The following is a 21,686-nucleotide window of genomic DNA, read 5'->3' as shown; positions in this document are numbered from 1 at the left end:
CCGTGCTCAGGGAACTTCCGGTGCGCACCGTGAAACCGAGTGGGGCGGGGCCTCCGCCCAAACCTTGAAGGTGGCCAGCAGCCCCCTTGGTGCCCTTAACAAAGATGGCGGAAGGCGGTCCTTCGGCTGGGCCAATCGGGAAGCAAGCTGGTCGTTGGGTCCCCTGGGAAAGCGCGCGCCACAGGGGACTAGCGGGTGGCTTCTGCGCGTGGACCCCCCTTATTGGCGGCTGGGTGAGGCTACTGAGGCACAAATTCTGTCACTCTGAGGGGCAGTGAGGAGCTAGGTGGTGGGCATTGACTTCCATTCCCCGTGCGCTGAACGTTGCTTCTTTATTCATTGGTTAATTTTCCTAACAGAGCGTAGTAAACCAAGGTCGGGACGACCCCTCGTAAGCGGCGGGGCCGGCGCCCGCGCACCCTCAGGCGGCTCCGCTCGGCGCCAGCCCCGCCCCTTGCTCCTCCCTCAGCTTCGCCGGAGCGTCTCCGCACGAGGGCCCCGCGCCTGGCTCTCCCGCGGGCCCGGGCGGCGCCGCCTTCCCGTGTCCGTTTGCAGGGCGTGGCGTGGCGGTACGTGCGGTGGCTCCCCGCAGGGTCCGTGCCCTCCGGTCCCTGGTCGCTGAGCGCCCCCCGGGCCAGCCCTGCTTGTCGCTGGCCGGAGGGGCCCGGGGCCTTCCGGGCGCTCTGTGGCTGCCCCCAGATGCCAGGCCGGCCTTTGGCCCCCTGCCCGGGCAGCCTCCCCGCCAGACCCCAGGAACCCAAAGCACCCGCCGGACGCCTCCCCCAGAGATGGGACCGCCAAAGCCTTGCGGAGGTCAGTCAGGAAGCGGGCTGGCCGGCACCGTGGGAGACCCAGACTGGGGAAGGCCTTCACCGAGATCTGCTGTCTTGATGTCACTCGTCATTTTTGTGTGGGATGCTCAAATGGAGAGTTACTTGATGAGAGGCTGGCGGCCCTGAGACGGGGCGGGGGTTGGAAGCCTCGGCATTCACTCCCACCCTCAGCCTCCCTGGCCCTCCCCGGAGCTGGGATCCCTGGAGGTGATTTCCCTGTGCTTTGTTTGCGTTGAAGGACAGTGGCTGGGTACCAAATGTCTGTCCTGAGAAGCTCTGAGTCACTGACAGTAATTAAAGAGATAGCCAGTGGGTCCCAAGAGTTGCAGAGGTCTCAAGGTGGCTTCCCTGTCTACCCCTGAGTGGGAAGATCTATGCTGAGTCAGGCCATCTCCTGAGACCTGGTGGGAAACGCCAAGAGGTCCTAGCCTCAGAGATAGGAAGTTTACAAGAGCCCTTGACCCCCACCACCATGACTCTAGCAATCTGCTACCTTGCTACTCCTCATTATGATCTAGACTTAACATTTTCATTTGGGAGCAAGTTCCTCCCCTACAGCCGGCTTCCCTGAAGTGTTAGGTCTCAATCTCTCTCCCTTTTGCTAGTTTCTTCCCTGCCGCCACCCCCATCTTCCCCTCCCTTCCCTTCCTGTCTCAGCTGTCACTGGACAGGTGAAGTTGGCACGGCTTATAGGATGGTAGATCCTATCATGGTGCCCAGCCCCGGGGGACTCTTAGTAATTTGAGAGGCACGGAGACCCTCTCCTGCTGCTCTCTCTCTTCCTAATTCTGAAATGAAAGTTTCCCCAAATTCAGCCCAAGGTCTTTCTTGTAGCCCAGCTTTTTTTGGGCATCTGGGTACTGGGAAAATGATGGCTACAGGGACAGAAACTGACAGGGAGACACTGAGGGAGCCAGGTCTGCTGTGAGGAGAGGCATTACTTTGGGGTGACTGCCCCCAGTTGTTTCATCTTCTCTTCTGAGGCTTTGTCTGGAAGCAGGACCTCCACAGTGAAACTGACCTTCTTGGCATGAATGAAGCTGTAGGTGTTGTCAAACCGCAGGACATCTGAGGGGAGGCAGAAAACCAGACATTCAGGCAATTCTGACAAAGGACAACGATTTTTGTTGACTGAACAAGGCAGTGTGTGGTACATAATGAGGACCAAGGTGGCATAAGCAATTGTCCCTTACCTTCTGAAACTTCAGATCTTTACAGAGAGGGGGAAAAATACAAGAAAGACTATGCAGAGTGCCAGGATGAGTGAGAAAGGCAACCACATCTGTCAGTGGTTGGAAGGGGAGGGCCCTATAGATTGAAATCTATAAAATCACGTAAAAGGCTTTTCAGAGGAGTTAGAGCTCGAACTGGCAAAGCAAAATCAGTAGCTGCAGTAGTTGTCATAATAACAGTAATGGTAACGATAGCTCCTTGGGTGTCTCAGCCCTGGATTGGTAATCTATATATACTATTATTGCATTGCTCAAAATAACTCCCAAGTTCAGCATTAGTTCTGCTTTAGAGCATATAATAAAAAGGTCACAGTGTTACATGGTGAGGAAGTGATGGTGCTGCAATTTCCCCGTGGCAGCACTGTTGCCTAACTTGGGCCCTGGAGAGACAAGCCCGGAGAAGGTAAAATATACAGAGTTTTGGAACCAGGAATTTATCCCACCAAAAGATAAATGGCCAAAGATGCGCACCGCATCCTTGTTTGTAATTCTGAAAGATTAGGAAAACTCAAAATGGGCATGAACTTGGCAGAGAAGGCTTTGAAGCCTTGGCCAAGGAACAGAATGCCTTTAATCTACCCCTTTTCTTTTTGAGAAGTTGTTCCCTTTTAGTCAAACAGCCGTTCAAGAGAACAGAGTGTGAGAACAAAAACACTGGCTCTGCCCTTTCCCTGTCCTGGTATTCTCTTTTTCCAGGAAAAAAAAAAAATGTATTTAAACCTGAGGTTTAACCTCTCCCCTCTCCTGCCCCTAGATAAAATGCATAGTTTAGATGCTGGGCAGACACACCACCCACACGTTCTTCATGGTGTGAAGTGAGTATTACTCATTGATTTCCTCTCTGCACCAGAGGTTTCTCAGAACCACTAGTTCCAGAGTGGTTGAGCGACTGCCTTTGGCTCAGGGCATGATCCCAGGGTCCTGGGATCGAGTCCCACATCAGGCTTTCTACAGGGAGCCTACTTCTCCCTCTCCCTATGTCTCTGACTCTTTCTGTGTCTCTCATGAATAAAATCTTAAAAAAAAAAAAAAAGAACCAATAGTCCCTCTGGAAAGAGGGACACTTCCTTACTATCCTGGATGACAGAGTCCCAGCAACCAGGATTAGTCATGCTGGGGGAGAGTTCTGAGCTCCTTGGATCGAGATGGCTCAGCCTTGTATAGTCTGCCCTCAGAAATGAGGAAGGGGCTATTGGAGGCCCAGGCCCCAGGGAAGTGGAGTTCATGAATTGCATGGTTCATTTTGACACTAATCATGTACTGACAGACCTGTAGAGCACCCCCTGAGGTCCTCCAGGTTAGGACTTCTCAACCTTTATTGGGGAGCCGACCCCCTTGAGACTCTGATGAAAGCACACCATTTCAGATCACCTGGAGCCCATCATGGACCCTTGGGGGCAGAGTTTCCCAATGGGAAAGGCACCATTCTGAAGAGTGGTGGTACATGGGTGTAATCGCGTCCTCTCATTTATATATGGAAACAAATATGTATTCTAAATTAGCTTCCCTTTATTTCTCCTGACGAGAGATTCTATCACTTTTTAAATTACGTATTTAGGGGGTTGTATTATCCATTAATTTCATTTCAGAATAGTAAATTAGACTCTGTATGTTATAAAAGAGAGGTGTTTGGTCTTTAAACTTTACAGTCACTGCTCTGGGAAGTCTACAAACCCCAGATTAAGACCTGCTGCTCTGGGGGGGTCCCTGGGTGGCTCAGCCGTTTGGCGCCTGCCTTTGGCCCAGGACGTGATCCTGGAGTCCCGGGATCGAGTCCCACGTTGGGCTCCTTGCATGGAGCCTGCTTCTCCCTCTGCCTGTGTCCCTGCCTCTCTCTCTCTCTCATGAATAAATAAATAAAATCTTAAAAAAAAAAAAAAAAAAAAAAAAAGACTCCTGCTCTAGAAGGGCCTTGCTGGCCAGTTAGTAGAACATGTGACTCTTAATTTCAGGGTTGTGAGTTCAAGCTCCATATTGGGCATGGAGCCTACTTAAATACAAAATAGGGGTTCCTGGGTGGCTCAATGGTAGAATGTCTGCCTTTGGCTCAGGGCATGATCCCGGGACCCCAGGGTCCTGGGATCGAGTTCTGCATCAGGCTCCCCACAGGGAGCCTGCTTCTCCCTCTGCCCACACGTCTCTGCCTCTCTCTGTTCTCATGAATAAATAAATAGAAATCTTAAAAATAAATAAACACACACAAAAAGACCACCTGCTGTAGCCCACTCTCCTTATTTTAAGGAGAAGGAAAGCAAAAGCTAATTATTTAGAGACACTTGCTCAAAACACTTGCAGAGTTGGTTGCACAGCTGGACTCTGAAACCAGGCCTCTTGGAGCCTAGCTGGGCTCTTTTCTCCCCAGCACTGCCTGGCAGTACTGTTGAACCTTTGTCCAGTGTTTTAGGTCTTTTAGACTATATTTTGCACTCCTGGTGGACAAAGTCCAGATCTTTTCTCTGAATCCTCTTCTTTCCTAGTATTATTCTACACTCAGTCTCTCAGGAATTATTAGTTGAGAAAAAAATAAGTAAAATCAATTCAGACTTTGCTTCTCCACCTTACTAGTTAAGTACAGTTGGGCAAGGACCAGAATGGCCTTAGGTAGATCCATGTGCTCTTGCCTTTGGAGGCTGGCACAGAGTTTTAATTTCTCCACGGAGTGATTATGTTCCACTCCCGAGAATCGCCTGGTTCTTCAAAGGCGCTGCCCTCCCACAGGTGAGCTTGTAACCTAATACTGGGTTCTTTATGGGCTCAGGTCTAACCTGAGCCATGGCTCCAGACAACAGCTGATCCCACCTCATTGTCCTTACACCTGGGGAGGGGACGTGGGTGCTGAGACCTGCCTCTAATCCTCCTTGGAATGGACAAGAAGCAGTTCCCAGTCAAGGCCCCACAGGCAGATAAATGTTCGATCTGGGAATGTATCCAAGAAGAGCTAAAATAAATTTGGGTTTGCAAACCTAAGCCAGATTATGTTGTATTGTTCCTGGGTCCTTTCTTAGGCTGTTATCCTTCAGATAATATAGACAGTAATAGGCCATGCTGGGAAATGGGTTGGGCGCTGCTACTGACTATATGATCTTGGGTAAATTACTCCCCTGGTCTGGGACTCCACTCTACCCCCTGTCACATCAGGGGTAGACCTGATCATCTCTAGGATAGGCTATGGCCTATAGATCTGGACCAGAACTCGAGGATTCCCTCATGTCTTCTGTCTTTTGGTGTGTATGCAAGCTACTTTGTGGGAGAGATAACATCCCTTCTCTATACCTCAGCTTTCCTGTCCACTTAAAAAAAAAAAAAATCAAGCTTAGGGCACCTGGGTGGCTCAGTCACCTAGGCATCTGCCTTTAGCAGGTTATGATCCTGGGGTCCTGGGACTGAGTCCCAAGTCGGGCTCCCTGCTCCATGGGGAGTCTGCTTGTCCCTCTCCCTCTCCCCCTACAATCCTTTCTCTCTCTCTCTCTAATAAAAATATTTTTAAAAATTCAAGGTTATATATCAAATATGCTCTGTGGATAATAGTATCTGGGCTGGTGTGCTAGGCCTTGTTCTTGCTGAAGCATACAGTAATATGCCTTCTCCTCCAAGGACCTGGCTGCTTGCTCACTAACAAGCATACTCCTCCCTGGGGAGCCATACCACAGAGCATCTATAATAAAGGAGTGGTGGAGACCAAAGGTTGCCTGGCATGTGGGGAAGTACACAGCATCTGAAGCTGGGATGATGGTGTGAGACATCCGGGGGCTAGCTCCGGTATCTCCTGATGATGCTGCCCTAGAAATGGGGCATAGGGCTTCTCCCATCTCCAGCACCATCTCTAGGATGGTCTTTTCCCCCACACAGGTCTTGCCCTAATTATTATAATGGTGACTACAGTGTGTTGAGTGCTTGCTGTAAACCAGGCATTATGCTAAGTGCTGTCCATTTAATCATCATGTATCCCCATGAGGTAGAGAATTTGATCCCTATTATAGCAATCATGAAACTCAAGCTCAGAGAGGCTAAGTCACACGCCTAAGGACCAGTCAGTCTCAAATCCAAGTTAGCTTGATGATAAAGCCCTTGCTCTCATCGATTTTCCACACTTGGCCCATTGGCTCTGATGTAAAGAAAACTGGACATTTGAAGGGCTTTTTGTGTGTGTATGTGGTTTTTATTCTTATAAATGTAGTACATGATCATTGTAAAATAACATAGTTGCAAAACTAGTGTAAGAAGGTAAAACCCTCTAGAAGCTTCCTACCATCCCAGAGATAACCACCATTAGAGTTAGCACAGATTCCCCAGAATTCTTTTCAATGTATAAACTTAAAAAAAAAAAAAAGTGTGTATATACCATATGCTGTTTCATTCTTTGTTTTTTTAACATGTATCAGACATCTTACATGTCAATTTATTCTCTCAAATGGGTATAATGTATTCCATTGTATGCATGGGCCATAATTCATTTAACAAGATCTTTTTAAGACCATTTGGTTTATTTCCAGTTAAGGCTGCCAGGAACATCCTTGTCTCTATATCTTTGTGTCTTTGTGTAAACATTTCTGTAGGATAAATTTCCAGAAGTAGAATTGCTGAAAGGAAATTTTAATTGATACCCACAAAGTTGAAGGAGGTAAAACACTTTCTTTCTTTTCTTTTCTTTTCTTTTTTTTTTTTTTTTTGGAATTTAATCTTTAGGTAAAAACACTCAATTCCTCCTGGCTAAACTTCCTGTTCGTGTTCTGTACCTGTTTTTTGATCAAGTTGAAGATAAGTGAGACTCATAGGGTCAGGACTGGGCTTTTCAGCATTCTGCTCACCCTGGGATCCCTGCACCCACCGAGGCAGGTCTGCCTCTCTGATGTCTGGGGAAGGAGCATTCCCCAGAAATGTCTGGTCACAGTTACAGATCCAGTTAAACTTGGACCAGAGAGCAAGTGTTCTGAAACCTTGTGGTCACCTAGCACCATGACTCACCTCAACCTGGAAATATCAAGTCAGAATCCCACCCTGCTGCTAACCAGGTGGGTCCCCTGCTCATTTCCCCTCCCCAAGCCTAGGTTCCCTCATCTGTGTAAGGAGAGGGTCAAAATGATGGAGCCCTATGTCTAGTTCTCACGTCTGAGACCCTAAATCCTTGGAAGAGGGACCTCACAGGCAGACAGCCAGGGCAGGGGCTTTAAGCCATGAGAGAGGTACTTACAGATGCCAGGATCACTGCAGGTGAGAGTCCCATCCTCAGGAACCAGGTGGGCATTGTACCTCTGGTTGGAAAGCACCTCTGTCATCTCCCCTGCCCGCTGCCGCTCCCCCACCTTGGTCTTCAGGAAAATCCCGAACCCAATGTCCGAACCGTCTGACATGAACTGCCACCTGCAGGGGACATCCTCTCATTCAGGCATGATTGCATCTGTGTGCGTGCTCTCGGGGCGGGGCGGGGGGGGGGGGGGGAGGTGTCCTGCCCCCAGGGTGGCTCCTCCCACCCCAGCCCAACCACTGGCACCTATGGCTGAAAGGTGGCCTATCAGGGTCTAGAACACTACCTGAGGACACAGCCAGGAAAGAGGATCTCATACTCCACTTGGTGTGAGGAGCCACGAGAAATCTGCACACTGTGCTCATACTGCTGTTTCACCTGATCTCGCACGTAATACTTCTTGGGAATGTCACCCCCATAGTTGATCTAGAAGCAAAGCACAGAGTGAACTGAATGTGCATTTGAGCCAGGTTTCCCTGATGAGCCCTCGCCCCTATGGGCTATGCAGGGGACTATGCAGCTCATACCTTGGATTTGCACTTGGGGTTTCCATCGGGATCGGTCATGGTGCCCCCATACTCCACAGGCAGCTGGTCAGGGCTGACATATTTCAGTAAAACCTCCTTCCAGTTTGCTGGCAGCAGAGGGAAGGAAGGAGGAAAAAAGGATCGTCACTAGACAAGATTTCCTCACTGCCCTGTGGTCAACACAAAAGAGGCAGGAAAAACCTGTCTGCCTCAGCACGCAAAATGCAGGCATTGTATGCACATGATGTGCAACACAGCTCCGCAGAGGGTCCAGGAGGAGCCATCACCCAGAGGACTGCCCTTTCCCTGGACTAAGAATCAGGATATCCAGTGTCCTATCTCCATTGCCTCTGGCCAGCTGAGGAACCTTAGGTCAATCCCTTCTTTCTGAGCCTGGTTCCTCCTGCCCCACAGGGCTCCAGTGGGAGGGACGGGAACTAAGTCCTTGAGAAGGTGCTGTTAACTGTTAACTGCCCCCAGAGGAGTCTGAGAGTAAATCATCACCCTCAGGCAGGTGATACAAATACCTGGTATGCGATCAGAGGGCACAAAGAAAAGAGGGAAGGGCATCCCCTGCAGAGGGAACAGCATGTGTAGCAAGCAGGAGGGCCTGAATTGCCCCGATCCGCCCTGGTTAGACCGAATTCCATCCAGGAAGGTCCAACCACGTGTCTCCTCCCCTACTTTTACCTACATGGAATCGTGCTCAATCGTGACTTACTGACTGCGACACTATAGAGAGGCCCCTTAAATGGGTTTCCTTGGCTTTACCCCAGCCACGACTTCACTTCTGCTCTGTTTTTCAGGCTGTCTAGCTGCCAGTGACTCGGCTCCTTTTTCTTTCTTTTTTAAATAACCAAGCCCTTTCCTGACTAGGAGAGTTTGAGTCTAGTGCAACCAGTGCTGAGAACCACTTCACCAACTCCAAATTCCTAAACCACTGTCAGCCAAGTACAATATTTTGATACTGGAAACCTTTTCATGCTGACCCTAGAGACCATAAATAGGCAGCAGCTTCAAGCCATGGGGTAGAACCCAGGTCCTCTGCTGATACTGACTAGAATCCCACAGCGGCTGTCCGGGGTCTCACAGCCTCAGATTCCTAGGGTCCGAGACCATATAACTCCTAGAACATGGCATCTAAGGTCTTGGGGAGAATTTTTTGTAATCTGTGCTCTTAAGCTCCACTGACCAGCCCAGAGTGAATGTCTTCCCTCCTCTGTTCAAGATCTTCTGAGCCTGAGGCAGGTCTGGTTGAAAGGGCTTCAGGTGTGGGTGGGAAAACAGCCTGCACCTCCTCTGCAGCTCTGCTGCCAGGAAACCCGACCGTCTCATGCTCATGGTGGGTGGTAGCAGCAGCAAAGCCAAAAATCATCAGAGCCTTTTGCTCAGATTTTGTATTTCTTCCCCCAGCTCAGCTGGAAAGTTGGAATAGGGCCAGAGGGGCCCTTCTCATCTTACAGAGAGAGAAACTGAGGCAATAGGAAGCAGAACTCTGTTGCTGCCAGAGTCAGGACCAGAACCCAGAAGTTCTGTACTTTCCAGAATGCTTCACGCCACTCCCAGGGCTCACTAATACACATGGGGAAGATCTCCACTTCTGGTGTGCTGCCTGATGGGGAACATTCAGAAACCTTCAGAATCCCTCTTACCTACCCCCAAGGACGACTCCATAGGTGGCATCAAGCCTGACATGAGTCAGTCCCAATCTACCTTTCTGGCCTTTTCTTCCCACCCATTCCACTAACACTCTGGCAAAAGTCAGCTCCTCTCCATCCCGGCTGGCTTGATTCCTGCACATCTTCCTCGCTGCTTCCCCTCGTGCCTCAATGTCTGCCTGACTCCCCTGCGTATCCAGTCTCTGTCGAGTGAGGCCCTGCCAACCTCATCAATCATTCCTCCTTCTCCCTGGTGGGCTCCTCTTGCTCCACCTGCTCTTGAGCTCAAAGTTCCCAGGGCTCTTTTTTTTTTTTTAAGATTTTATCCATTTATTCATGAAAGGCAGAGAAAGAGAGGCAGGGACATAGGCAGAGGGAGAAGCAGGCTCCCTAGGGGAAGCTTAATGGGGGACTCCATCCCAGGACCCTGGGATCACGCCCTGAGCCTAAGGCATATGCTCAACCGCTGAGCCACCCAGGCGTCCCTCGGCTTAATTGATAACTCCCAAATTTCCAAACTGGGGTTCTCTCCTCAGCTTCAGGCCCAAGCATCCCCAACATCTGTAGATCTCACAGACTCCTCAAACTCAGTGTCAAGCTAATTCCTCCAGCTGTGTCCCCAGCTGAACTAATGTCACCAGTGATTATAATACTCAGTCATTCATGCCAGAGACCAGAAAGTCATTCTAGATTTCTCTTCCTCCTTTCCTACACCCAATGCGATCAGGTTCTGCTGTTTTACTTCTTAAGTAAGTCCCAGATCCGGCCTCTCTTTTTTTTTAAATGTTGCTTTGTACTGAGCTCATAACTAGTTCTCTTTTTATTATTTTTTTAAGATTTATTTATTTATTTGACACAGAGACAGCACAAACAGGGGGAGCAGCAGGCAGAGAGAGAGGGAGAAGCAGATCCGTCCCAGAATTCTGGGATCACGACCTGAGCCCAAGGCAGATGCTTAACCATCTGAGCCATCCGGGCTCCTCTATTTCTAACCCCCCCGCCACCCAGCTCAGGCTTGCAACATCTCTTGCATGGACTGCGGCCCTGGTATACGCACACTGGTACCTGTCCTTCACAGGCTTGCTGGTCAAATGTGTCTGCATTTAAAGTCTGATCCTGGTACTCCCCTTGCTCAGAACCCTTCTTTGGTTCCCCACAGCCAGTAGAGCTGTGTCCCAGCTTCCCAGCACGGTGCCCTATCTCCCGGGTCCCCTCCAGCTGCACCTCTCCCCACGCCCTACCATGCTTTCTACAACGGCCTGAGCCACAGCACCTAAGGTCTGTGCTCAGTGCTATTCCTTCTGCCCAGCGGCTTCCCGCCTGGCTTCATCTGGCTGCCTCTTACTCATTCCCTAGCACTCAGATGAGGTAGGCATCCCCTAACTGGGGTCAGGAGGGGTGAGTGCCCCTGCTCACTGTTCCCACCCCCTTCTTGATTCCCCGCTTTTACATTTAACGTGCAGTGCTGCTACATGTCTGTTTGTGACTCTCCTTCCCCAAGAGCACTGCCAGGGACGCTGTCTGATTCATCTTTGTCACCTGGTCCAGGGTTGGCACACAGCAGGTGCTCATCAAAGGAAGCCACTCCTAGTTGCCCCTAAAAGCAACCTCTGCTCCTGTGACCTCTGTGGCACTTCCCTCTGCCATTTCTAGTACCTTTTCTAGCTTGTATTGTCACTTTCTCTCTACCGGCTTCTCTCCTGTTAATACTGTAAGCTCCCTGAGGACAAGACTGGTGTTTTGGGTGCCTGGGTGGCTCAGTTAGTTAAGCGTCTGCCTTTGGCTCAGGCCATGATCACAGGGCCCTACGATGGAGCCTGAGTCGGGCTTCTCGCTTAGCTGGGAATCTACTTCTTCCTCTGCCCCTCCCCCTGCTGTTCTCTCTCTCATATAAATAAATAAAATCTTTTTTAAAAAAAGACAAAAAAAGATTGGTGTTTCATTCATCTTTGCACCTACAGTGCTCAGTACTTTCTTCCAGAGTGTCTGAGAGAAAGAGTGCTTATGAAAACAGAAGGGAAGACCCTAGCCCAGCCCCACTTGCTCCTGGGTCCCACCGCTACCAACCCAACAGAGGAAGCCTTTGCCCTAGACACTTCTAAAGCTATCTCCAATTTGGGTCGTGTACCATCCCATGGCGTTGAGAAGAGTCTGGGCTACTCACCCCCCAGGACCATGATCTTCTTGCGTGTGTCCTCACTCAGGAAGGGTTTGATGAGGTTGTAGGCCACAGGAAACAGCTTGGGGGCTGGAACAGAGACCAAGCGATGTGAGACCAGGAGCAGGGCTCACCCTGTCCCTGACAGTGTCCTCCACAGACCCCTGTGTCAGGTCACAGGTTCCCTAGTGCTGTGGGGCCCACACAGGCAGCCCAGGATGCAAGGCTTGGCATGGCCACCTCTTACTTCCAGCTTCCCTATCTGGACAGCGGGTATAGCCTTATTACGTCACCAGTCCAAGAGGTTCCAAGGAGGTAATAAATCCTAAAAGCTTTGTGAACTGTGAATTGGTCTGCCTATGTCAGGGGTCCTCAGATGCCCTCCTCTGGCTCATCCCATTCTACTCTCCTGAATCTGGCCCAGGAATGCTTTTGGCCCCTCCTTCCCATTTGACTTCATCACAGATAGCTCCCAACCTACCTTTAACAACGAAAAGACGCTTCAGCGTTTCAGGATAGTTCTCCTCAAACATACAGAGAAACTGTGGAAACAAGATCACCGAGTCCAGCAAGCTCAGACCTCTGTACCAGGGAGGCAGGCCCTGCCTTCTGCAGGCTAGACTTGGCCCCCGTGGCCTCACCCACAGGGCATCCCAGCAGGGTGGCCTACACCCACTTTCTTTCCTCTCCCCACCCCTCCTCCCAGCCCCACCCCTCACCTCCCCATAGGCCTCCACTGCTGGCTTCCAGAGATGCTTGAGGCCAAGCCCCTCGCAGTCATAAATCAGGGTGACGGTCTCCACCTTCTTCCCCATCTGCAAGGGGCAGAGGGGCAGAAAGTCACATCAGGCTGCCGCACTACAGAAACCTACTCCATCCAGTTCAGGGCAAGAAGCTGATTTGCTTGTGTGCTGAAATGGCAACCGTATCTGGGCGGGGCCATACTAGGGTTTTCCGAATTGAGATAATCACCCCCAGGCCAAAACTGTAGACTAGGCTCGGCACTCTTCCTGCCTAAGTGTCCCTGTTCTTATCCAGTAAACAACTGGGTGGATCTAGATTATATCTGAGGTCCCTCCTGTTCTGCAGTTTGGCCTGATGGCCTGCCTCTTCCTCTGGGCACAGCACCTGGTAGCACCCAGTCCATGGGGCCTCATGTGACCACTTATCTGGCACACAGGCACAGAGACTCTCAGTCCAACCTAGTCCTCAAGGGTGCCCATCTAGCGCTTCTCTGCATCCGTAGCCTGCAGGGTCTCTGGACACATTAGGCTTTCAGTGCAAGTTTGTGAATGACAGTGTTGAGATGTTTCCAGATATATGACATCATTTCACTGCATCCTTACACTAGCTAGAGAGGAAGGCAGGAAGGAAGATCGGGGTGGCTCCAGCTCTCTCCCTTTAGCCTTTTTCTCAGAGAGGGAATCACCTGTCCTTATCTTTTTTTGAATGCAGCGTTAGAGAAGCACAGACTGAGCTCATCTACACCAACAGAACCCAATACTATGACAAAGATTTTACAGATGCTCAGATGAATGAGAAAAGCAATATAATGTAGTATGTTATCTATGAAAGTAAATTTCTTTGATTGAAAGGACTTCCCTTTATTCTGAGACTATGCCATTCTTATAGTTTTGGGGGTTAATTATAGCAACAGTAGCCGGTAAATTTCCTTTTAAGCCCTGGAAAAAAATAGAAATGTGGCAACACGGGTCAGTCCCTAAAACATTGAGATTTCACTTGTCCGTGAAATCCAAACCTCTGGGCCTCAGCCCTGAAGTTATGCGTAAATCCCTGTGTGATATGCCTGCTTCTGCTTGAACACTTCACAGTGATGAACTCGTTTTCAACCGAGCTAAGCCCACTCGCCTTTTCGGTCTGGCGGGCACACTCCTGCAGGAGCTGCTCACAGTCCCGCATCTTGGTCTTGAGCAAGTCCTGTTTGGTGGCTGAGAGGAGTAGACCCTTGGCATCCAGAGGTCCAATGATGTCGTACCAGATGGGGCAGCCGTCCAGGTCATAGCCACACATGCCCCCTGACAGATAATGTTGGACCACCTGGGCAAAGACATAGAAGGGGCATCTGGTCAGCAGGTCAGGGGAGGCCATGCCTTCCCTGTATCCCAGGACCTTTCTATGGGTTCATCAGGCTCTCCTTCCACAGCCTTTCCCCCTGGATGGCAATGGATACCCACTCTGGAATCCTTAGGGCTCACTTGGCATGGTCAGACCTCTCCTCTGAGGGTCCCAGTCTGACAGACTCGCGATACAGATTGTAGGTGTGATGGACCTAACTGACATAGTGGGTGGGGTAAGATCATCTGTCCTCACCTCTGGAGGCTGCCAGCTTGTGATGTGGTCAATGTCCTTTTGCTTTCGGAACTCCACGTGCTGCAAACATACAGTCAGGACTTTAAAAAAGCTGGGATGGAGGAACCTCTTATAGGCATCCAACAATAGGTAACACCGTGCCCCAGGTATGTCACGAGAAGGCAAGTGGCAGGACTGGAGAAGAAGGCACTGCCTGTTTTTGAAGTCTGTGCAGAATGGACTGTAATTCTTAGCTGGCCCAGAACTATGAAAGCTCTGTGTTACCAGGGAAGGGAATGTACTTTGTCCCAAAGGGATAAGGCAACAGTGGTCAGCTAATACTCAGATATGCCACACGAGCCAGAGGCTGTGATCGAGTGGGCAGAGTGGGCAAAGGAAGTCCAAGCCCAGTGTGATTCTGATGGGTGGGAACCGAGGCAGGCAACAGTAGGATATGGAGCCAAATGGATCTCACCTTTCTGAGCATGGCCTCGGACTTCTGCAGGTCGAAGTTTCTTGCTGTAACAGGGAAATGTGTTCAGGGTTAGACCAGCGGCCTGGGCATCTAAGGTAAGGGAGATTTCTCTATTCCTGTGCTTGGGGCTGACTCCTCCCCAACTTCACCCCCAGCTGACTCCTAAATCACTCCACCATGCAGAAGCTTATTAGGAAGACCTTCTCTAGGGGTTTCTGGAACACCACTATCCCGAAAGAGCAGGTCAAGGATCAGGGCAGGTGGGTGCAGCCTGTAACTTCAGAATCAAAAGAATTTTACCCTAGTGGATGCAACAGGTGAAAGATCTCATCTCCTCTCAAGGAAAGTGAACCCTGGACCCCTTTATCAATCAGCCTTCCCCCTTTGCACAAAGTTAATCTCCTTCACGGTCTAATATCCAGTTCTGAGAACTTGACCTACAGTTCAAAGATGAACACAGCTGCCGCATAATCTGGGACAGATCTAGTAGAACATCCCCTGAGGAGAGAAGGGTTGATGAGCCTCCAGTCAACGTTGCCATATCTGCCAAGGACCTACACAGACCCTCATGGGACACAGAGGGCCCTCCTCCCAGGGTTCCTGGAAAGCTTCAGAATTAAAGTTCACCTAGGCCAACTCTTCATCTGATGCTCCAGTCCCCAAGTCATCCAGCTCAAGCTTGAACACAAAGACCTCACTGCCCTCCAAAACCACCTGCTTCCAGATAATCCGAGCTGCTATTTGCACTCAGCGCTCATTGTTATGCTAAGCGGAGATCCACTGCAGGAGGCAATCAGAAAGTAGGATCCCTTCCTCAGCCACATGACACGCTTTCCAATACTGGTGAATTCTGGGCTGCCACCTGCGTCCCCTCGGCTGTCAGGTTGCCCATCCATAGATCCCTTCTTGGACCATTCCTCACAGCCTGGTTTCAAGTCCATCCACAGAACTTCCCTTTGGATGGTTTCCAGTCTGCCAGTGTCCTACTTAAAGCAGGCTGCCCAGAACTGAGCACAGCACCAGGTGTTGCCTACCCTTCTCCAATAAAGCCTAAGAACTTTCTTGGCAACAGTCATACCCTTAACTCAGATGGAGCTTATAGTCAACTGACCCTCCCAAATCCTTTTCAGCTGTGCTGCAGCTAAGGCTCCATCCCATATGTTGTGAAGCGGTTTTCTGGATACATCCCTATCAGATTTCATCTTGTTACCGTTGGCTCACTCCATTTCATCCTTTAGGGAGTTTCTGAGATCCAGATTCTGATCAATTTTTGCCAACTGACCTATGAACTGTCCCTCCCAGCCCTCTGTCCTCTGGATCTGACTGACATCTAGATCTGCTGACAGCCCTGGAACCTGGGCCAGACAGGCTGCCCTCTGGACTGTCACCGGTCCCTTAATCACTGATCTCTGGGAGTGGCCAAGCATATTCCCTGACTCTGCTATCATGAAATCCACTCCACTGTCCTGCACCCGAAGAGGGCATCAAGAGATTTGACCAATGCCACACCCGTCATCGGTGCCACACACACACATTTGTAGAACTTGATGGCCTTTACTGTTAAGAAGTTTCTTCCCATGGCCACATTTCATGCACCATCATGGCAGCAAGGGGGAGCTTTAGGAGGAATATAATCTGGGTTTGCATCTCAGCCATTCCCCTTTCTCCCAGTGTGACTTTGAGATACTGCACATCTCCAACTGAATCATCAATGATCTAGAAACACATGAAAGATGCAAAGCAACACACTATCATGATGGGGGAACCCAGTTGGTTTGTGAGAGTGGGAATCCTCCATAGGAACAGAAGTGGTGGTGAAGTGTGTGTGACCCGTTATCTCCGGACAGCTCTCTAGTTAGCCTGTATCTGCCAGCACCCCAACACCCAGGATCTTCTCTGAGGGCGCTCCCGGAGTTGTCACTTGGCCGTGGCAGCACCCTGCATGGTGCCTCCCAGTGCCTGCTGAGTCAGGCCTCTCCAGGGTTCCTGTGCCTTGGTCTGGGGCAGATCAAAGCATGGCTTAGGGTACTGCCAGAGAACATGACCCAGGAGCAGCTATCCTGGGTTCTTATTTGATCACTTTTGAATCCTGAAGAAGGAGGAGACTCAGACCTGCTTTGCCCCCTTCCTCCCCGACACGTACAGTTTCTACCGTCTTCTTGTTTTCATCAGGCCATCTGATCCTCCTTGCTGGGAAGCCCAGAGCTCAGCCCCAGTCAGGGGGAAGCAGTACAGACTAGTATGCCAGCTATCAGGGCCAGGAGGCCCACAGAAAACTAAACCCGTGTGAGGGGAAGAGGCCAAGAGTGGAAGCCTGAACTAACACCTAGGTTAGAGAAAGACATTCTGCTAGCATGCACTTTGAAAAGGTTTCCTTTAGAATCAAAGGCAGAGAGGGAAAAGGTTTCCTTAAAAAAAAAAAAAAAAAGGCAACAAAAACCCTAATTGAAATTCACAGTAGAGTCTGACCAGGCCTGAGCTCCTGCCCGGGAAATGTAAGGCACAAATAAAGTGCCCAGGAGACATTTCCTCTGTCTGAAGAGGCAGAGCGTGGCTTCAGGGGGCAGCTGTGGCTTCCTGGAGAGAACATTGGCCTGAAAGCCTGAGGCCCCTGGTTGCTGCCCTGATTCTGCTTCTCATTAGCTGTGTGCCTTCAGGTACGTGCCTTCCCCGCTCTGGGCCTCCACTGGCAAGGCCTCCCACTGGCCATCTATCTGGCAAAGGAGGACGACTATACTCTTCGATATCCTTTTTTTTTTAATATTTTATTTATTTATGTGACACAGAGAGAGAGAGAGAACATGAACAAACAGAGCAGCAGGCAGAGGGAGGGGGAGAAGCGGGCTCCCTGATGAGCAGAGAGCCCGCCTCGGGGCTCGATCCCAAGACCCCAGGATCAGCACCAGAGCCAAAGGCAGACGCCTAACAGACCAAGCCACCCATGTGCCCCACTCTTCGATATTCTTGTATGCAAAGAGAGGGGTTATCTCAGGACTGGGGAGTTGGGAATGCCTGGGAAACCAACCACCAGGAGCCCAGGCAGCCTCCTCTCAGATAAAAGAGCTGCGTTATTATTCAGCTCTCTGAAACCACTCGTCTCTACCTAACAGCAGCTCGGTGGTGTGTTTGATCATCTTGCATCTGGCTCTTTAAGGCAGCACAGCCTTCCCACGCTGCCTACCCACCCACTTCTAGCTATAGTCCTTCAGCAAATGCTAGACCAAAATATCCTCCAGCGCTGGACCCAACTTCACTGCGCCCCCGTGCTGCCCCTCCACCCAACCTGAGTGGGCTCGGTGGGGGGTGATCACAGCATTTTGGGGGAAAGGGTCAAGTGGTACTTTCAGAGACACAAGGGGCCCCATGTGGCTTTCCTGGCTGCACCACCCCTAGGATGCCTACCAGTAGGTCCCCAGAGTGTGGCAGCTCCACTTCTGGCCAGAAAAGAAATATACATCTCTTCACCTGTCCCAAGACCCCTGGGTTAAGTATGTGTGTGTCTATGTCTATAAATAAACAATCGGGCGTGGCATACACTTTAGTGTTGGGGGCCATGAGTCTATATCACAACTGAATCTCTGCTAGCCTAACACAGTGGAATTTTCTCTATTATTTCAATGGCCAGGGATAAAGTTTTTATAAAGAAAAAAAGAAGTGTCACAGGAATCAGAGAGGGTGGCACATGAGAGCAGAAAAGAAAAAAAATAAAGGAGAGATCTCAGGAGTTGGGGCATGGGGTTGAGTTGTACTCTGATGCTCCGAGAAAGCCATGCATTTCATTACCACATGCAGAGTTCCATCCTGTTACATCTTGCAACAGGCAGGGCAGCCTGTCTGGTCCTATTCTACCAAAGAGGAACCTAAAACAGATGTGTGCACCTAGCCCACATGCTATCATCTGGCCAGGGCAGAGCTAGACCTAGAACTCAGGGCTCTGGAACCTGGTAGGGGCTCGAGGGTAGTCTTGTCTACCTAAGTTAGGCACTCTGCCCCTCCTGCAAGCTAAACTCTGCCCTAAACTGCTGGCCTGCCATCCCAAAAGGCCACAGAGGGGGATCAGCCTCTCCCAAGGGCCTGCACTCTGGTTCTAAACTTGGCTCTGTCTCAGGCTTCCCACATGGCTGGGTCTTCCTAGGCTTCTCCTCAATCCACTTCCCCAAAGTCCATCAGCAGAGTGGATTTATGGAATGGGTGGAAAGTGCACTGGGCTGGGAGTCAGCCCACCAGCTCTAGACTTCTCTCTGCCTGTAGCTCAAAAGCTGTGTGACTTGGAACAAGTTACTTCACCTCTCTGAGCCTCAGTGTCATTATCTACTCAATAGGAGGGTCAAGGTTACGTAATCACCAAGGGCCCTTTTGGCTCTAAAGGTTGAATTCTCCAGATTTGCAGATTGCCAGGGGCAAGGTTCCCAGAGGGTGCCATTCTGCTACTCAGAACAAGCCCCTGCCCCAGCCTCCCGCAGCCCCTCTTCCCTCACCTCGGAGCCAACGCAGGAGAAAATAGTCATCTGGATTCGGCAGGGTGGGCAGCACATCCTGGACATTCTCCCGAAACTGTAGGGAGAGGTAGTAGGGTGAGTGGCAGGTCCCACCCTGACCACCCGCTGCCCAGGACTCTCCATAGGGACTGTGCTGGACCCCTCTACAACATGGGTCAACTCTGCAGACACCGGCTGAGCACGTAGGCTCCATGGTGCACTCTTTGCCTCAGTGGATAGCAAGGAGGAGGCGGGAAGGGAGTAACACTCTACCCCTGCCTGGCTGTGTGCACTTCCACACTCCCTAGTGTGGCAGTGGGCATATGTGTTCCCAGCTAACTGTGATAGTAGACACTCTGGGACATGCCACAGTAAAAGCTGTTTGCCAAGCATTCCCTATGTGCCCAGCACTGAACTTGGCACTTATCTTCTTCATGCTTCACTCAGAATCTCTAGACGTCTTACTGTCCCCATTTTACAGATGAAGAAATTAGAGCTCAGAGAGGCTAAGTAACATGCCCAAGGTTGAGCAACTAGTAATCGGAGGAGCAGGGATGCAAACCCCAGTCTGTCAGAGGCCAGAGCGTGCACTCTTTCCACTGTAGTCTTCTGCCCCTTAGTCATGGACTGGGGAGCACTGTGCTGGGGAGTAGAGGGAAGGAAGAGTTGGATTGTGACTGGCCCAGGAAGACAGTGGGTTCATGACGACTTCAAAAAAGACACTTGCCAGAAACCAAAACAGGTGCCAAAAAAACATTTGCTTGGGCTTGAAGGACTTCAAAGGTAGCAGGAGGGAGGAGGGCCATCCAGGTGGAGGGAACAGTTCCAACAGGAAGCCACGAAGGGGGAAAGTGCAGGGAGTGCCAAACAAGAGATATGGACAGTGACCCTGAGGGATGGCCACATCTACCTCTAACTGCTCACTACCCTGTGGGTGAGCACCGCCCCCCCCCCCAATGCTGTCCCCATGCCTCCTGCTCCCAGTCACTCACCCTTCTCTAGTCAATGACCTACAGGACAACCACGGAGGGGACCAATGAGGACCTGCCACTTCTGCCCCTTGCCTAGGTCAGCAAGGGACTCAGAACATCCAGCCCCATCCCCCAAACAGTGCCCAGACTTCCAGGGAAACTGGTCCTCCAGGGCCCACCCCTCACCAAGGACCCCACCCAGCCTCTGGTCTCTAGTTTAATCACCACCTAATCTCTCCTCTGCCTGACTTCCCCTGCAGGTCAGCAGTAAAACCTGAAACCTCCCTATCCAGCCTCCCTGGGATGGGGGAGGCCCAGCCTGGGGCAAAGCTTTCACAGGGTTGGTGCCTCAGCCCCAGAGCCGACACATGTCCCCAACATCCATCCCCCGCCCCCAGCTCCAAGCAACAGAGAGCTGCTTGGCTGTGGGCATCCAAACCTTGAGACCAGACCCCATCAATTCTGGGTTCAAGGACAGCCAACCTCCCATCTCCTCAAGGGCAACAAAGAGTAGAGTCAGTTGGTGGAGAACGGATCCAGCCTCCAAACTGTTGCCCCCTCCCCTGCTCAGGCACTGGGGCAAAGCCAGGGTTACTCCCTAGCCTTCTGAAGAGCATCTGCCTGAGTTCCCGGCCAGGGAGGGGCCTGGACCACAGGGACAGAGGAGGGCCCATCTGAGCTCAAACTAACCTCAACCCAGTAAGTCACCCATGGGATCCCAGGCTTCACACAGAAGGGTGCTCCCTTCAACATCGTGGGGTCCAACCCCTCATTTCATTTCCTCAAGGGGCACACAGTGAAGGACGGGTTTGCCCAAGGTCGCAGACAGACTTGGTGCCCCAGCAGGGGCTCTCCAAGTATCCTACGGAGATGTCAGGGCCCTGTTGGCGGTGCCACTGCCCCCGCAAGAGGAAAACCTCCCGGAAATGGGAGGAAACCTGGGGCCCTACCCCTGCCCCTGCCCCGGGGGGCCCCGCTGCCAGGCTCCGGGATGAATATTGCCTTTGTGCCCTGGCTGCCTCCGAGGGCTCCCAAGCAACCACTTCTCCCCAGGTGGCACCGCCAAGGGCTCACTCGGGGCGGAGGCTGGGGTGGCCAAACTTCCCCGGGGCCTCCTCGGCCGGGCCGGGAGGGAGGGGCGCGCCGCGGGGCGAGGGGCGCGAGACGCCAGGTGCCACCGGCCGTGACTCCCTCCGTCGCCCGCCCCCGGTCGGCCCCTTCCCGGCTCCCGGCCGCCGGCGGGCGAGGCCCCAGCCCGGGGGGGGGGGCGGGGGGGCCGGGATCAGGGCTCACCTTGGCCAGTGCCTCCTTCTGCCTGGGGCTCAGATCGCCGACTCTGCCGCTCATCGTGGCTCGGGCTCGGGGCGCGGCGGTTGCGGAGCTGATGGAGCACGGGCTCGTTCTCCGCCGCGGGAGTAAAGTCCCAGCCTTTGGCCCGGGCCGCGGGGCTGGCAGCCAAGCCCCGCCTCTTAAAGGATCCCGAGGGGTGGAGTGCGGAGGGATGCTCGGGGCTCGCAAGCCTCCGGCGGGTCCGGGGTGTGCTCCTGCGGCGGAGACCCCGGCAGGAGGCGAGCAGGGGTGCCCACCCGGGGCCGAGGCCACTGGACATTAAAAAGATCAGCAAATCTGGGTTCTAGTCTCAAATGTATCTTTAGCTCGCCTTGTGACCTTGGATGAGACACCTGGGCTCCCTGGGCCTCAGTTTCCCACCTAGATGCTATCTAATGAGCTCTCCTTTGATCAGGTCCTGTAGTGCAGAACCTCACTCCCCAAGGCGGAAGAGAGCTTGCCTCCAGCCC

At 51.7% G+C, this 21,686-nt stretch overlaps 1 protein-coding gene across 2 annotated transcripts; it reads right to left on the bottom strand.

The window, feature by feature from the left end:
- Positions 1–313: 313 nt before the first annotated feature.
- On the bottom strand, positions 314–21,482 carry SEC14L2 (SEC14 like lipid binding 2). Of its 2 annotated transcripts, XM_025985893.2 has the most exons (12): positions 21,181–21,482; positions 18,917–18,992; positions 14,439–14,482; positions 13,985–14,044; positions 13,523–13,711; positions 12,373–12,468; positions 12,135–12,195; positions 11,660–11,743; positions 7,838–7,944; positions 7,597–7,736; positions 7,257–7,426; positions 314–1,901 (listed from the first exon to the last, which is right to left on the bottom strand). In XM_025985893.2, the coding sequence occupies exons 1-12, from the start codon at positions 21,232–21,234 to the stop codon at positions 1,771–1,773; spliced, it is 1,212 nt and encodes a 403-aa protein (XP_025841678.1). In that variant the 5' UTR covers positions 21,235–21,482; the 3' UTR covers positions 314–1,770. The 2 variants fall into 2 exon arrangements, with proteins under 2 accessions (XP_025841678.1, XP_025841676.1); XM_025985891.2 differs by lacking the exon at positions 18,917–18,992 and having other exon boundaries at positions 21,181–21,332.
- Positions 21,483–21,686: the final 204 nt, after the last annotated feature.

Source organism: Vulpes vulpes, chromosome 10, assembly GCF_048418805.1.
Source record: "Vulpes vulpes isolate BD-2025 chromosome 10, VulVul3, whole genome shotgun sequence".
Taxonomy (NCBI): Eukaryota; Metazoa; Chordata; class Mammalia; order Carnivora; family Canidae; genus Vulpes; species Vulpes vulpes.
The sequence above is the reverse complement of the archived record's forward strand: the minus strand, read 5'-3'. Positions and strand labels throughout refer to the sequence as shown.